The sequence below is a fragment of the Pleuronectes platessa genome, chromosome 7 (assembly GCF_947347685.1).
Source record: "Pleuronectes platessa chromosome 7, fPlePla1.1, whole genome shotgun sequence".
Taxonomy (NCBI): Eukaryota; Metazoa; Chordata; class Actinopteri; order Pleuronectiformes; family Pleuronectidae; genus Pleuronectes; species Pleuronectes platessa.
The window spans coordinates 29,356,594-29,372,849 of record NC_070632.1 but is presented as its reverse complement, the minus strand read 5'-3'; the positions used below and the strand labels follow the sequence as shown (position 1 = coordinate 29,372,849).

Below are 16,256 nucleotides of genomic sequence, written 5' to 3'. Positions count from 1 at the left end.
TTTTTTCTTCCAGGCTTCCCTCAGTACCATCTCTTTTGTTGTGTACTGGAGGAAGTTCACCACAATAGATCTCGGGGGTTTGCTGGAGTCCGGTTTTGGTGCCAGAGCTCGGTGTGCGCGTTGTATTTGCAGGTCTATCTCTGCCGGCAAGGCGAGCTCCTTTTTTAACAACTGTTCTATGAATTGTGCGGCTGAGCTGCCCTCCGTTCCCTCTTCCAGGCCAAAAATCCGAAGATTGTTTCGCCAGTTTCTTCCCTCTTGGTCGGTCAATTTTTCTTGTAGTATTTTCTGCTGTTTCAGTGTTTGGAGCAGCGCCTCTTTAACCTCCTAAGTCCAGTTCTCCGTCTCATCAATTCTTTGCTCAGCCTCCGCGATTCTCACCGTTTGTGTTGCTAGCTCCTTCCCCGTGTCTGCTAACTTTTGGTTAATGTCTCTCTTAAAATCCTCGAGTTCTTCCTTAAGTTCTCTTTTCATTTCCTTTTTGAGTGTGGCGAGCTCGCTTTTCATCTCCGTTCTGAAGTCGTTGATTTCTTTAACGATGTCTTTCAGACCTGCACGCAGCGCTTCGACAGCTCCGGTCTCCATGCTTTTGTCTTCTTCCCCCGTGTCCTACGTGACTCCTCCGTCGTCCAGCCGTTAGGGTTGTTTAGGCTGGTTTTCTGTATTTTTCTGTCCTCTTGATCTTCCTCCCCTTTTCATGCTCAAAGCCGAAACGTTAAAACTCGTTTTAATAACCGAGTTCAGGGTTTTTTATTGAGTTTTGATCGGGAGCTAGCTGTCTATGCTGCCATCCTGAGCTGGGTCCCACGTGACCTCCATCATTAATATTTACAAGTTCAAAAATTCACTGTTTACAGGCTATATTAAAATGCAGTGAAAAAAAAAAAGCGTGTTTCCTCATTGAGATCTTTATTACAAGATGAACAAAATATGCGCTGCCGTAATCTTATGCAGCGGAGCCGACAGCTAGAAGCCGGTGCTTCTAAACACAAGTGATAATAATAATAATAATATAAAAAAACATCATGTTAAACAACTACAAATATATAATACTTAGGTCTGACAGGTTATGCCAAATGTATCTCAAAACTATAAAACAAGGCACAGAGTCGAGAAAGCTTCATAAAAATAACCAGTAACTCACATACAACTTCAGCAACAGACTATGGATTTTTGTTGAGAAAGATGAGCATGTTAACATGCTCTGGGCTCAGACGCGAACGCAGCCTGGTGACCATCAGTCCAGCCGCCGAAAAAACCCGCTCTGAGGGGACTGACGTCGCCGTGATACACAGGTAGCTCTGTGCTAACTTGGCTAGCCTGGCCGCGGCTCCGGTGTTTGCGCTCCCCTTGTCCTTGTCAGACAACGCAGGCTCCTCGTCTCCCCCAGTCTCTGGGATAGCTTCGCAGTATTGGCAGTGAACCAAGTCATTTTTTAACTCAAAATGGTCCCACGCTTCACTTCGCCGTGACCTCTTCATGTTTACTTTGGAAATGGAAATACACGGTAACTCGCAGCCAGTCGCAGAGAATTTATCAATGAAAAAATAATTTCATCGACGAAATTCTTAATGATCAATTAATCAATCGTCGATTAATTATTCCCATCCCTATTTGATACACGTTTAAACCTGCTACGGGAAACATAATGTGACATGCACAGACAGTACTTCAGAGTTAAGCTGACTGGAACGATAAAGAGTCATGAACCGACATCATAGATTAAACATTTAATACGTGTTTATCAGTTTGTGTGTGAAGATGGGCAGAGACAAGTGGGAACACATGCACAGAGATGATAATTTGATTGCGATATATATTAAAAATTTCGTGATAAGATGTTTTTCCATATCGCCCAGCCCTAATTCAATGAAATGTTTTGAATGTTACTCAGAATATCTTATGCTTTCCAGGCTCACCACTCCTCCTCTTTGCCAACCGACGTGATGTACGATTAGTAGATGCAGAAGGTGTGCGGGGTGAGTCTGCCATTGTTGTTAGTGACCTGGAGGATGCAGCAGCAGTGGACTTCCTGTATGCTGAGGGCCTTATATTTTGGACTGATGTTAGTGAGGAGGCGATCAAACAGACCCACTGGAATAAGTCATCAAACTGTAAGACTATATGTTCTATTTTATCTGATTATTCTACTTGAATAGTAAGGAACACATGTAATGTAATGTATCTTCCTTATCATCATTTCACACTGTATGATTTGTGGTTGCAGCCCTTAAAGAGGCACTGGGAACTGGTCAGACAGTGGTAGTGTCTGGACTGGACAGTCCTGATGGGCTGGCCTGTGACTGGCTGGGGCGAAAGCTCTACTGGACAGACTCAGAGACCAATCGGATTGAAGTGGCCAACCTCGATGGCACATCCAGAAAGGTTCTGTTTTGGATGGACTTAGACCAGCCCAGGGCTGTCGCTCTCAACCCTGCTCACTGGTAACTACACAAACAATTGTCTTTCTAAAGTTTTAGAAACACTAACCAACACAATGTATTTCTTAGCCTTAATCCTAACCGTAACAATCATAACTATCTACAACAGCAGTGTTCTGCATCAAATGGTTCACGAAGCAGGCAGTCAGTGAAATTATGGTCTTAAATAGACTTAAGTTTACCATAAATTGGTTGCAACGTATTACATTTGCAGATGGTGCATTTAAGGCTGTGGGAATATTGTCATGCAGTGTCCTACCTGAGACACTACCAGTGTAACACAGATGAGTGTTGTTTTCTTCTACCATGAATATTAATTATTCATGTGCGCAGAGCACGCCACAGCGTGACAAAATTCCCAGTCTTCCAAATCAGTGGTCAGCTATGAAACTGCAATGATTAATTTCTGGAATTAGAGTGTTCATTTTTTTTAATGCATCAATGCATGCGTAGAATGACCCGCTCCATGTACCCATACCCCACTCACTCCATTCGGAGCAACACATGCAGTGAGATCAGGGCTCGTTCACGTTAAGCAGCCGATCAGTGACGTTCTAGAAAAACAGCTGAGCGCTCTGTTCGGTTTTACGTAGTTTACTCGGTACACAGCGCGAATAACAAGACACAGAGGAGCAGTTAATTACTGACAGAGCTGCTAAAAACTGAACAACTGTTTTCATAAAATGTGTGTGAAAAGACTAGAGATGTCAAACGATTACAAATAAATGTCCGATTAATCACCATTTCTAAATGCCCAAAAAATTCCCACTTTCTATGTGTATTGTTGTGGGGATGGAAAGATAAATGACAGAAGGTGGATATATACATATAACATTAGTTTTTTTTTATTCATGACAAGTCCAAATGATAGGGCCAAGGGATTAGAACAATGTTGGTTTTTGTTCATTTTCTGGGATGTTTTTAACACTAAGACACCAAATTGGAGAAACTAAGAAACCAATTCTTGAATCTAACCTCTTGTCAGTTCGGTTCAGTTTCATCTAGATCATGTGAGTTTTGTCTTGCCTAAATGTGATAAAATTGCCTTCAGGGACACGCTAACAGATGCTCAGTCAGTTAAAGGCAGATCTTTTCAGTCAAAATCATCGAAAATTGTATTAAAAAGAATTGTAGAAAACCACTATAACCAAGGTGTGACAACCATGTTCTGAAATGCTATGGTGAATATTAAAATCAGTTGTTTCACACTTACTTCCGTGTTTTTGTATTATTGTATTTTTTATAATGTTTTCATCCAGCTACATGTACTGGACTGACTGGGGAGAGGAGCCCAGGATAGAGCGTGCTGGCATGGATGGCAGCCATAGGTAATGTAACTTAATGAATTGTAAATCAACTGTCATTCTTTGGTCTCTTCAATTTGTTTGCTTGTGTCTCTAACAGGAAAGTGATTGTAAACGTGGACATATACTGGCCCAATGGTCTGACTATAGACATGGTCGAGGAGAAGCTGTATTGGGCAGATGCTAAACTCAGCTTCATTCATAGAGCTAACCTTGATGGATCAGCACGGTATGGATCTTTGTGTATGGAAGATAATGGATTTAATTGTGTGAACTGTGCCTTTGCTCTCTGACAGTAGATAATAGACTGATGTGGAAGAAGAAATCAAACTCTACAGGGACTTTTTCATTGTACAGAAATCTAATTGTTAATGTTATCTTTTTTGTTCTCCTGTCCAACCAATTATCAACAAGGAGCATTGCATGGCTCTAGACTTTGATTTTTAAACATTTGAGAGGTATGCACTGTGGTTGTTGGTTGATTCAACAGATGGTACACAACAGGTTCTTATGACAGACATACAGAAAAAGCAGGTAAAGAGGGAAAAATCATCCCAAACTATTTGGATGATATTTTGATGGTCCACTGGCCAGTTCAACACTTGATCCTATGTTGTGATGTTTAACCCTCAGCCTCATACACCCTGCCTGGATTGATATCCTATAAGCACCACCTCACTTACGAATGATTACACTACACTCTATCTCACTGAAGTGAAAGAGGTCACAAAACTATATTGTTACATATTCTTGCATATTTCTATGTATATTGCTATTATCAATACTGATTAAATGTATTTTATAGAAGGCGCTAAGTTGATGTTGTCATATCCGTTATCAGCTGCCAGTGTTGTGCAGTTTTTTGTGAACGATGAATTTAACGAATCAATTAACATATGATGAACGTGAGTAGGGTTGCAAAGGGGCGGACAATTTCCAGTAAATTTCCGGAAACTTTCCATGGGAATATTCAGCTGGGGAATTTTGGGAATTTTGAAAAAAAAAATTACACAAATTAAACGCTGAGCACTAAAAAAAATATTCAAAACTCTATTTTAAAGATGTATGGAATGCAACACACCCTGCACTTTGAATTTCAACCCTCCACTGTGCATTTCTCCATCACATGCACAGATAATTCCCAGCATCCTGCACACTACAGTAGTACAGGACTAGTCAGGTAAGTTTCGATGATATTACTGGGGAAAATATACAAGCATGCTGATTGAGGATTGTTCATCTGTTCATCTAGCCTATTTCTATTAATTTATCCATCAATTGTAAAATATTTTTAAAGACGATTCCAATTGTTTGGCTAACTATTTATATCTCTGGCATTGCATTAGTGTTTTTTTACAAGCTTTTTTCTCATCTTATTCTACAGAACATTGCCACATGCACTATCATGTGTGGAGACATTTCACCCCAGCCAATGTAGAAGGAAAGGCTGTGTACATTTGCAAATACTGTGCAAAGGCCTATGTTAAGAATGACACAAAGATGCAGAAGCATATAGTCAAGTGCCCAAAGTTTCCTCAGGGCTCAAATCAGCCATGACAAAACAAAAAGTTTATATTTATGTCTGTACATGACAAGGTATATACAGTTAGTATAAATTACCCATACAATTTCCAGTTTTTTCCCGTTAATTCCCGTATATTCCCGTTAATACCCGTTAATTCCCATGGAAAGTTTCCAGCTTTGAATATTCCCGGAATTTTGCAACCCTAAACGTGAGCAATGTTCACTCCAGCGAGAGGTAACGTCTCTCACTTTCACTTTAAGTTTCTTTATCATAATCGTATCAGGTCATCATGTGAGGAGCGGGCGAAAATGTTACCGGCTTCACGTGCATCTCTTATCTCACTGTGTGTGCCGTTCTGAGCGAGCGAGTGAGTGGGGGCGGGGCCCCAGGGTCAGCTGTGTGTTGTAAAGAAAATCAAGTGATCTCTGCAGAATAGTTAATATGTAACTTCCCCCAGCACCAAGCTGCTCCAGCTTTTGCCTGAATAATGTGGGGGATTTGTTGCTGTTGTGAACATGTCTGTGCAGCAAACCTTCCTGCATGTGTGGCAGGTAAACCATGGGTGAACTCCAAAGCCATTTCTTCAGATTTTACGCAAAGTTTATGCCTGAAAAGGCTTTTCTTCTTTCTTAGGCATTAAGATTGGAGTTCACTTAGTTTGTACATAATGTCCTCTGAGCACTTACAGTCAGGCCAGTTCATAGTTGTTTCAAAAGGTAACATTTGTAGAACTTACTATGAGGATCTAATATGTTACCATAAGAACATAACAGTTAATTAACAGGGACTTAGGATCAAGCCTTTGGGAACACCACAAGTTGAGCTGGCCCATCTGTGATGCTGTACTCACACGTATGTATTGTTTTAAAGCTTGGCAGTCAGTGTGCCTGTTGCTTAGTGGTGGCATTGTAATCATAACAACAAAAGTCACAGTTTCGGGCTTGGGACACGTGCTTTCCTGCTAACATGTCTTTCTAGCTATCAATGCAATGTTAAACATAATTACACAGCGAATAAAATTCACTCAGATTAATATATTCCAGGTTAGCCAGCTGCTTCTGCCTCTTCTATTGCATTATCTTGATTTGATTTGCAAGCACCTGCAGTTAAGTGTTTTAACAAGATTTGATTATCTCAACCTCTGCGCAGTGCAAGCAATGCAACACAACATAATCCCATTGCAGTTCGGAAATCCATGACATCCCTCAATTCAAAGTGAATGAGCAGTGTTTTAGTTGAAGCTGCTTCAGTTAAGTGCAAGCCCAGCTCAACCTACAAAGAGTAAGGTCTCAAATGGTTGCTACTGATCCAGTCTAAGGCAGAATGCTGTAGGCTTTCACAATATAAGTGCCAAGGGCTACAGATGGAGTCCATAAACACCTAGCAAGCAAGTCATGGCTCAACTGTGATCTATCTAAAACTGCATAAAATGCCCAAAACATTGTATGCAAACACATTTAGATAAAAAAAACAACCTTTTTGGATTATAAGCCTTTAATCACACTCTCTATCATGTAATTAGTCAACTTCATGGAGAAATAAGGAAATAACTGAAGGCAGCTGCAGGTATAGCATAATGTTACCTACTGCACATCTCTACAAGTATTAAAATCAGAAAAGTTTCAGTTAGATCCAAACCACAATTTAGTGGAAATGCTCGGTGGTTCTAGTTAGCCTACCACTGTAACCCTCTTATTATTGGAAGCGGCTCAGTATAGTGCTTTTATGTAAACAGCCTGTATTAGACAGAAGTATGCTCTTTGGTGGTAGAAACATGCACTTGGTCTAGCTAACTGAGAAGGGGAGTGGAAGCTTGAATCTGACTGTACCCGACATCTGGCATAATGAAAAAATATGCTTGTTTGATAAAAAAATGTCACTCTCAAAAGCTGAATAGTTTTGAAATCTAGAGTGTGTTAAATCTGGCTTATATTTGCTGTAGCCTTCTGCAGTCCGTGGTGTTTCTTTTATGGTCTAGCACAGGGCTTTTCAGTGGATTCCCAGATCTCAGAGCAACCTGATGGTTGATGTTGCAATAAAACCCCTGCAGCCAACCTCCTCATGGCGAACTATTCTCCTCCAGCTACACTGTTCTACCCAAAATGGCATCTTGAAACATCACATTAAAATATGCAATTCTATTTTCTCAAATTATTAAAAAATATCTTCCATTCAAGATAAGCATTTTGCAACGGGATTCTCGAAACACAAATACAGACCATCCTCTCATTCAAACTGTTTTTATTTTGTCCTATAGTGAAACAGTGGTGGAGGGAACCCTCACCCATCCTTTTGCACTGACACTGTCTGAGGAGACATTATACTGGACCGACTGGCAAACCCGCTCCATCCATGCCTGTAACAAACACAGGGGAGACAAAGCCAGAGAGATCCTCAGTGGGATTTACTCCCCCATGGACATACAGGTTCTGGAGCCATATCGTCAGCCTCAGAGTAAGTGGACTGTTTTACTAATGTGTATGTAGCCTACATTACAGTACATATGCTTCTATCATTGAGTACAAATATTGGTATTGAATATTAATCTGCAACACTTCATAGTTTTCTAGTAGGTAAAATATCATTTGTATACAATATATTTAATAATATACTTTTGTCCCTTTTTTTTTGTTGTGTGACTGAAGTCAAGACTTCCTGTAGTGACAAAAATGGAGGCTGTAGTCATCTCTGCCTACTCTCTCCAGTATTGCCTTTCTACAGCTGTGCCTGCCCCACCGGTGTTCAGCTTAAACCAGACGGAAAGACATGCAAGCCAGGTACAGACCCCTTTTGCAGTAGTGTGACCACAAACTCAACTCCGACTTCTGTTTAGAAAATGAAGTGAGAAGAGCTGTATATGGTGCACTGATAACAGTATTTTTTAAATCGATACTATTAAACAGTGCATTAAAGATAACATAAATAATTCATATGAATTATTTATCATCCTCCATTTTTGAAGATAACACAAGATCATAAAAGACATAATCTGAGGGCACCTTACTCAAAACTGTACAATATTAAATTGAAACCCATTATCAGCAAGCACTTGTGACTAACCGTTCACCGAAGAAAGAACATGGGATGATCTACATCAGATGTATACCTGGTACACAGTTTTCTGGAAGCTGGTAAAAGGAGAACTAGGGCAGCAGCTGATTTCTTATTCAGAAGATTTTAATGCAGAATTGATGCATCAAGGAGACCAGAAGTTGGAAAAATATACAAACGCTACAGTATAACAGCAAAGCAAGATGCAGAGTCCCAAACTGATGCTTCTCGGCTTTTTAATCACACAAATCAACCATGGCATCATAGAATCACCGTGAAACTAGTAGGAACTAAACAAAATATTAATTCAGATCCGATACTAACAGGAAGTACAAGATAATCACTTAATAAAAAATAAGATACAACTATCTAAAATATTTAAACATCAACCCTTATAAATAAATAAAAGATATTAAATACATGAATAAGCATTATTGAAAAATAAACTACAACATGAGAGAAGTACAGCTCGCAAACTGTGCACTGTCAATCTAAACAAAGAACAGCTGACCACTGTGAATGAGCGACTCACGCCCAGCACTGCCTGTAGCAAAGGGAATTAGACCGCTTCCTACCTCATTCCCCTTACTGAGGGGTGTTCAAACGGGGATTAAAGCAATCAAGACGCTGATGTGCAGCAGGTGTTTTATAACTCACACAGGAAGTCTCTAATTATCCCGGAGTAGTTGATTTCTAATGCTTAGGAGAATATGAATAACAAAATAATCCCAACACAAAAAAAGTCATCACAAATAAACTGCATAAAATATCAAGTTAGCTGTCATTTATAAATGCTAACAGAGTCACATGAGCAATTGTCACACCCAAGTCTCAGGATGTCTCCCACAGTATCCGTATATATCTCCCTCTACTTGCGTCACCCATTCCAACTGCTAGAATTAGGGTCACTCTCCACCTTACGTGTAGGTGTTGGCATCCTATTGGATAGTTAAGCCTAAAGTATGCATAACTAAATCACATTGTGTCCTTAAGTCTTGCCACTGGTGAAATACGCAAAAGAGTTAGAGTTGGTGCCTCTCTGTCTGTGCGCATATGAGTTAGATATGAAAGCCCCTAAGCGTAGACAATACAATGTACTCTTTTATCTATAACCGCTTATACAGCTCACCTCTTTTTAAGACAACTGGTTGTGGACATTGATCCGCCACTAAAAACGGTCTCTGCCTCCTTATAGACCGAAGACTATTGACAGAAGGTTTAGATTTCTAACATATAACCGACCTGTTATTATTTCTCTTGGAATTACTCCTTTTCCTAGACCTTTTAACTGATACATTATATCACCATGGATGAACTTTCATCCATGGTGATGGTGACGGTGGTTTATTAGACATCATCTTCTTAGCCGAAGTTTAGTCGGCTAAATATGTCTTTAGCCCTCGGCGGACAGGGTGTACACTTTCTGTTTTCCTGATGTCTATGGGGAGCTCTTTCCACCATTTAAAAGCCAGGACAGCAAACAGTCCTGATTTTCTTTTTTTGCTCGCAGTGAGGTATCAGCAAACAGATTTACAGATGGAAATTGGAGTGGACAGGCTGGGCTGTAAGGTTAAACCATGTCCTGGAATTAGACTGGGCCCGATCCGTTCACAGCACGGTATGCAAGTTCTATTGTCTTGAAACGCAGGCGGCAGCCACTGGAACCCAGTGAAGGGAGTGGAGTAGTGTACATAAACTTTGGTAGGTTGAAGGCCAGTCGAGCTGCTGCATTATGGATGAGCTGCAGAGGTTGGATAGCACTACTATGAACATAGGCTGGACCAGAACCTGCACCGCCTTCTGAATGAGAAGGGGACGTGTTCTACTGATGTTGTGCCGCATATATCTACAGGAACGGGTTGTTGCAGCAAGTTAGGGAGAGTTGACTGTCACACCCTGGTTCCTTGCTGTCTGGGTTGGGGCTACCACAGAGTTGTCAATGGTAATAATTAGGGATGGGCGTTCGATTAAATTGTCTTCGTCGATCGTCGGGAGAGTTAATGACGAATTTTCGATTAATCATTAATATTTTCAAGTTAAAAAATTCACTATTTATAAGCTACATTAAAAATGCAGTGGAAAAAAAAAGCGTGTTTCCTCATTGAGATCTTTATTACAAGATGAACAAAATATGCGCTGCCATAATCTTAAGCAGCGGAGCCGACAGCTAGAAGCCGGTGCTACTAAACACACCTGACCCTCGTTTTTTTCCCTCCAAAATAAAATAATAATAATATAAAAAAACATAATGTTAAACAACAACTACAAATATATAATACTTAGGTCTGACAGGTTCAGCCAAATGTAACTCAAAACTATCAAACAAGGTACCGAGTCGAGAAAGCTTCATAAAAATAACCAGTAACTCAGATACAACTTCAGCTCCAGCCTACTGATTTGTGTTGAGAAAGATGAGCATGTTAACATGCTCTGGGGTCAGACGCGAATGCAGCCTGGTGACCGTCAGTCCAGCCGCCAAAAAACCCGCTCTGAGGGGACTGACGTCGCCGTGATAAACAGGTAGCTCCGTGCTAACTTGGCTAGCCTGGCCGCGGCGCCGTGTCAGACAACGCAGGCTCCTCGTCTCCCCCAGTCCCTGGGATAGCTTCGCAGTATTGGCAGTGAACCAAGTCATTTTTTAACTCAAAATAGTCCCACGCAACACTTCGCCGTGACCTCTTCATGTTTACTTTGGAAATGGAACTACACGGTAACTCGCAGCCAGTCGCAGGTAACTGAGTAGGACTGTGGCGTTTTTTTCTAACACTGGCCCCCGTGGTCAAATGTGTAATTAGCGAATTTCTCGATGAAAAAATTATTTCATCGACGTAATGCTTAATGATCAATTAATCGATCGTCGATTAATTATGCCCATCCCTAGTAATAATAAGTTCATGGGTGGGAGAGCCTTTCCCTGGAAGGAAAAGTAATTTGGTTTTGTCTAGGTTAATTTTCAGGTGGTGTGTGAACATCTACTGAGAGATGTCAGTCAGACAGGCAGAGATTCCTCCTGCTACCTGTGTTTCAGGTTGGGGAAAAGAGAGAATTATTTGCGTAGCTGTGGTAGGAAAAGCCGTGTGAGTGAATGAAGGAGCCGAGAGAGTTGGTGTACAGAGAGAAGAGTAGAGGACCCACAACTCGGAAGATGTCCCAACATGCCTTCAAATTGATTTGATAATTGGTTTTTATATGCGCATTAGATACTACTTCGACACAGTCTGTTTTGTGACCTCCATTATTATTGTGTTTGGTTCTCTTTAGTGATGCGGCACAGAGTGCATCAGCTTTAAAACAAGAGAAAGTTACCTCTCTGCTTGCATAGAGGTTGGGACACTAACAGACCAGTTACCATATTGATTCCCACGATGCTAGAACAATAGAACCTTATTCTGCAAAAAAAAACACAGTGCTTGAGTGCATCTCTCTGTTGAATAGAGTGCATCTGTCTAAGCTGAATCTATTAAAATTGAATGAAGCATGCCCTGTCATTCCAATTTGGTTGAAAATCAAAACAACAAAGCTCTACTGTGTCAGTCGGCAGTTTGTTGTGCATGCGTGCATTCGTGTTTTTCCATGGCTGACTCAACAAATTTATGTTTCAAACCATTCTTTTGAGGACATTTTTATGGTTGATACTTTTTCTAATTTTTAAATTTTTCATGTTTTAGGGTTTAAGTTAGAGTTAGCTAGGGATTAGGCATTTATTATGGTTTAGGTCAGCGGTAAGAGGCAGGGAATGCAACGTTGTAATGAGTGTCCTAAAAAAAATGAAAGAAGTGTGTTTTTGTCTTTGTTACCCAGCTTCTCATTTGTTTTACTTGGCTGGTTAAATTGGAGGTGTTTGTTGTTGCTCTGGCACCAGAATGTGTGTGTGTAAGAGTGTGAGACTGTCTGTCAGGAGTCTAAAATTGTCTTGGTGTCCTGTTGCCTCATCCATTTAGGAAACCATGGAATCAATCTTGATGTTTAATCTAAATCGGAGCTGAGGCTGACAGATGTCAGATTTTGATTCTGTGAACTATGTGTTTTTGACGTTTAAGCCGACACTTTTTGAAATTGGAGATCGTGAGTTGTGCATTGAAACCTATAATGTGGGAATGTACAAAATGTATTTAACACGCATTAGAATGTCTTTTTTTTTATAAAATGTTCATTTTTATGGATATTTTTTTTCCTCTGCAGATGTGGCTTTGTCTTTGGATTCAAATGAATTCATCTGAAATGTGACACAAAGAAGAGTAGGATGAGGCAGATTAGGGAATAGAAAGATACTTTGAACCGCTTTACATATGGCTGTTCAAAGTCAGAGGTGTGAGGTGTGAGTGACAAAGAAAAAAGCTTATAGAATTATATGGATCTATGGGACTTTGGACAAATGAGCAGGCATTTTACCCAGGGACTACAGGGACCCTATAGCAGAAATGTCCCTGTAGTGTAAAATGTTGCCAAAGTGCTTGCAAAATTTGTTAAGGTTTGACCTTACTATGTAAAGTGCCTTGAGATAATATTTATTATGATTTGGCATTTTATACATTAAATGTAACTTAAATTAAGTTTCACCCGTAGCGGCCTGGGTTTGAGGCCGACCAGCGGCCCTGTGCTGCTCGCCTTCACAGCTCTCTGTCCTCGCCAAATGAAATACAAAAAATTTGGATTTTAAATTTTTTTTTTAATTAAGCTTAACTTCGAATCAAGTGTGATTACATCAATGTCATAAGGCTTATTTTTTGCATTCATGGAATAGACTATTTTCTGATATTTCTCATAGTTTGGGAGTTTGAAAAATATGGGCATGAATAAAATCTGCATATATCGCTTTAATTTTGACCTTTTTCAAGGTCTCTTGTTTGTTCTACAACTTAATGCATTTTCTCCACCACACCATCCAAGTGCCCCTCTAAATGAAAGAAATATAACTACATCCATCACCTCTACTTCATAGATGGTACATGATGGAGGATTAGTCTGTTTTGAGCAGGACATCAAGAAAGATTCCAACACAGCAGTGTAGAAATTAATATCACAAATATAGGACCAAACGAAGCTGTAACAAACTCTCCAATGAGTACTTTAGTGCTGCTAAAATCAACAGGAATCAACGTTGAATTCAACTTTTGTGTTTATGTAGGAGCAGAGCACGTCTTATTGCTGGCTCGACGCACTGACCTGCGGAGAATCTCACTGGATCTGCCAGACTATACTGACATAGTGCTACAGGTAAACTTATCAGTCTTGTCAATCAATCAATCAATCAATCAAATTTTATTTGTGAGAGACCACACAGTCGCCACACTGAGACTTGTTATGGGCACTCTTTTGTATTCATTTTTTTTTTTACTTTGCTCATGCAGGTTGATGACATTCGACATGCCATCGCTATTGACTACGACCCTGTTGAGGGTTACGTCTATTGGACAGACGATGAGGTTCGGGCCATCCGACGATCCCACATTGATGGCAGTAATGCCATGATGCTGGTTACCACAGAGATTAACCATCCAGATGGCATTGCTGTGGACTGGGTGGCCAGAAACCTGTACTGGACCGACACTGGCACTGACCGCATTGAGGTGGATTTGATACATGGCCTAATTTATTTCAACTTTTAGATTTTTAAATACCAGTGATTTAGTTAATTTTGATGAATAACCACCATCCCTGCCCATGGTATAATTTCATGTTGTTTGTGCCATATGCGGACCACAGTGTTTATGATGTGTAGCTCAACACAGAAAACAACCACCCTGATTCTTATCAAAAAAAAGAAAAGAAAAACAGGCAGGATTATGATAAATAGTGATAAAAGTATTTTGTATTCTAATACTGAATGTGTCATGTGGTGTTCCAGGTTACCAGGCTGAATGGAACCTCTCGCAAAATTTTAATTTCAGAGAACCTGGATGAACCCAGAGCCATCGTCCTGGACCCCGTAAATGGGTGTGTGTTTGTGTGTGTCTGTCAGTGGAGTTTGCACTTTACAATTTAAAATGTAAACTCATATTCAATGAATTTGACCTACTTGACTGATAGCAGTATTTTTACTCATTATGACTAAATATATTGACCAAAATACAAACTATTCTACTAACAAATCCTGACCATTTGTTGGACATCCTAAAAACTTAATGTGGACAAGAACTTGGAGTGGCATTTCGATGTTCATCTTGGGATTCTCGAAATGTTTTCATTTTCCAGATAGGACTTATATTCACTCATTAAAAGGGATAGTTCACTGAAAAATCTAAATTCACTTATTATTCATTCACCACTATGCCAATGGTGGGTCGGGTGAAGTGTTTGAGTCCACAAAATACTTTTGGTGTTTCAGGGGTAAACAGTGTTGTTTGCCCTCGGATGAGAGCTGGTGTGTTTGGTGTGAGGATATCTGAGAAATTTTTTGCAGTGGAATTTTATTTTTTGATGAACTATCCTTTTAAGGTACAATAAATGTTGATATTAATGAATTTTAGAGACTGCCCTCAGGGCTTTTTATGGCTGAGAACCAGAGAGATTAATTTTAAAAGAATAACATCTAACTAATAAAGCAACGGAAGATGACATGAGGTTTGGATATATAAAAAAATATGGATATTTGTCAGATTAATAATGTCTTACTGGAATTAGGCATCATATTCTCTTGTTGCTGGGTCTCTTTCAGCTACATGTACTGGACTGATTGGGGTGAGCGTCCCAAGATTGAGCGAGCCAACCTGGATGGAAGAGACCGGCTTGTTCTGCTCAACAGCTCTCTGGGCTGGCCCAACGGACTAGCAATAGATTACGCAGCTGGAAAACTATATTGGGGGGATGCTAAAACTGACAAAATCGAGGTAGGAATCAGAGCAGACTAAATAATATCTCATGTATATGTGTTCTCTCCAGGTTCTTCTAAGACAGCTGAAAGATGGATGCTATGGAGAATTCTGCCACTATATTTTTACTGTATGGTCAGTTAGGATGTTTTGCAATAACAAACTGCATGCTACCAGCTGTAAATGGTCTGTATTTATATAGTGCTTTTGTAGTCTTGATGACCTCTCAAATCACTTGATCGTACAATTTGACATAGGGCTGGGTATTACCACTGATTTCCCAAATCAATTCAATTCTGATTCACAACGTCGTGATTCAATTTCTGATGCGACTTGACATTTCAATTTTGCTTGGATGTGAAAGACATTTTCAGAGAACTAATACTGTAAACCTGGTGCATTATTAAATATATTAAGGTAGGCCTATCATGATACCAAATTTAGTTGGATGATATATTATAATTGTGATGATTATATTATTGTCATAATTTTGAAACCATTTCATACCACTGATATTATTATAATATTATAATATCTCTTTCAAAGTGCCACACACTTCTTCTTAGATATTTAGTCTGACATTTGAATTAAAATTAAAAGTATTAAAATAAAACACACACAACCAAAACAATAAATAAAATGGTCTCTCTGGCGCTGTTACCAAAAATTGCTCTTCAATAAATATTGCAAGGGATATATGTTACCAGCTCGGGAAAACACGATAGGATGATTATGATTGTATTAGGTTTTCCAGCAAATTCTTAAGGAGTGTGTGTTTGTGTGTGTCGCTCTTCACACCGCACAGACGATCACGATTATCAAGTTTTAATTTAATTGATTATGTCATATCATGAATCTGTAACGTTCCGGACACTTTAACCATGATGTCTTGTGATGCAAGTAACAGGTGAACTGAGTAATCATGTCCTAATAACTTTTAATGAGTGTTGTTGTTTACTGGGATAGAGAATGCGAGTCAGCAGTAGTGTGGAGGGAGGACATAGGAAACGGAGGGGACGGTAAGGTTTGACCATGTCCTGGATGTAGACTGGACCCCATCCGTTCACTTCACTGGTGTTTTGAAACGGATGCGGGCAGCCACAGGTAACCAATAACCCATTCA

General features: G+C 39.8%; 1 protein-coding gene across 3 annotated transcripts in view; it reads left to right on the top strand.

Moving 5' to 3' along the window:
- The window catches only part of lrp5 (low density lipoprotein receptor-related protein 5), a 66,557-nt gene that overhangs the window by 23,075 nt on the left and 27,226 nt on the right, over positions 1-16,256 (top strand). For 2 of the 3 annotated variants that reach the window (XM_053427961.1, XM_053427960.1), the window contains exons 2-11: positions 1,914-2,114; positions 2,228-2,444; positions 3,701-3,769; positions 3,846-3,974; positions 7,528-7,724; positions 7,916-8,047; positions 13,450-13,538; positions 13,673-13,891; positions 14,170-14,258; positions 14,980-15,151. In XM_053427961.1, the coding sequence (XP_053283936.1) occupies positions 1,914-2,114; positions 2,228-2,444; positions 3,701-3,769; positions 3,846-3,974; positions 7,528-7,724; positions 7,916-8,047; positions 13,450-13,538; positions 13,673-13,891; positions 14,170-14,258; positions 14,980-15,151 (1,514 nt within the window). Of the gene's footprint in view, positions 1-1,913; positions 2,115-2,227; positions 2,445-3,700; positions 3,770-3,845; positions 3,975-7,527; positions 7,725-7,915; positions 8,048-13,449; positions 13,539-13,672; positions 13,892-14,169; positions 14,259-14,979; positions 15,152-15,198; positions 16,238-16,256 lie in introns of those variants that run through there. The other variant, XM_053427963.1, reaches the window with a different exon arrangement.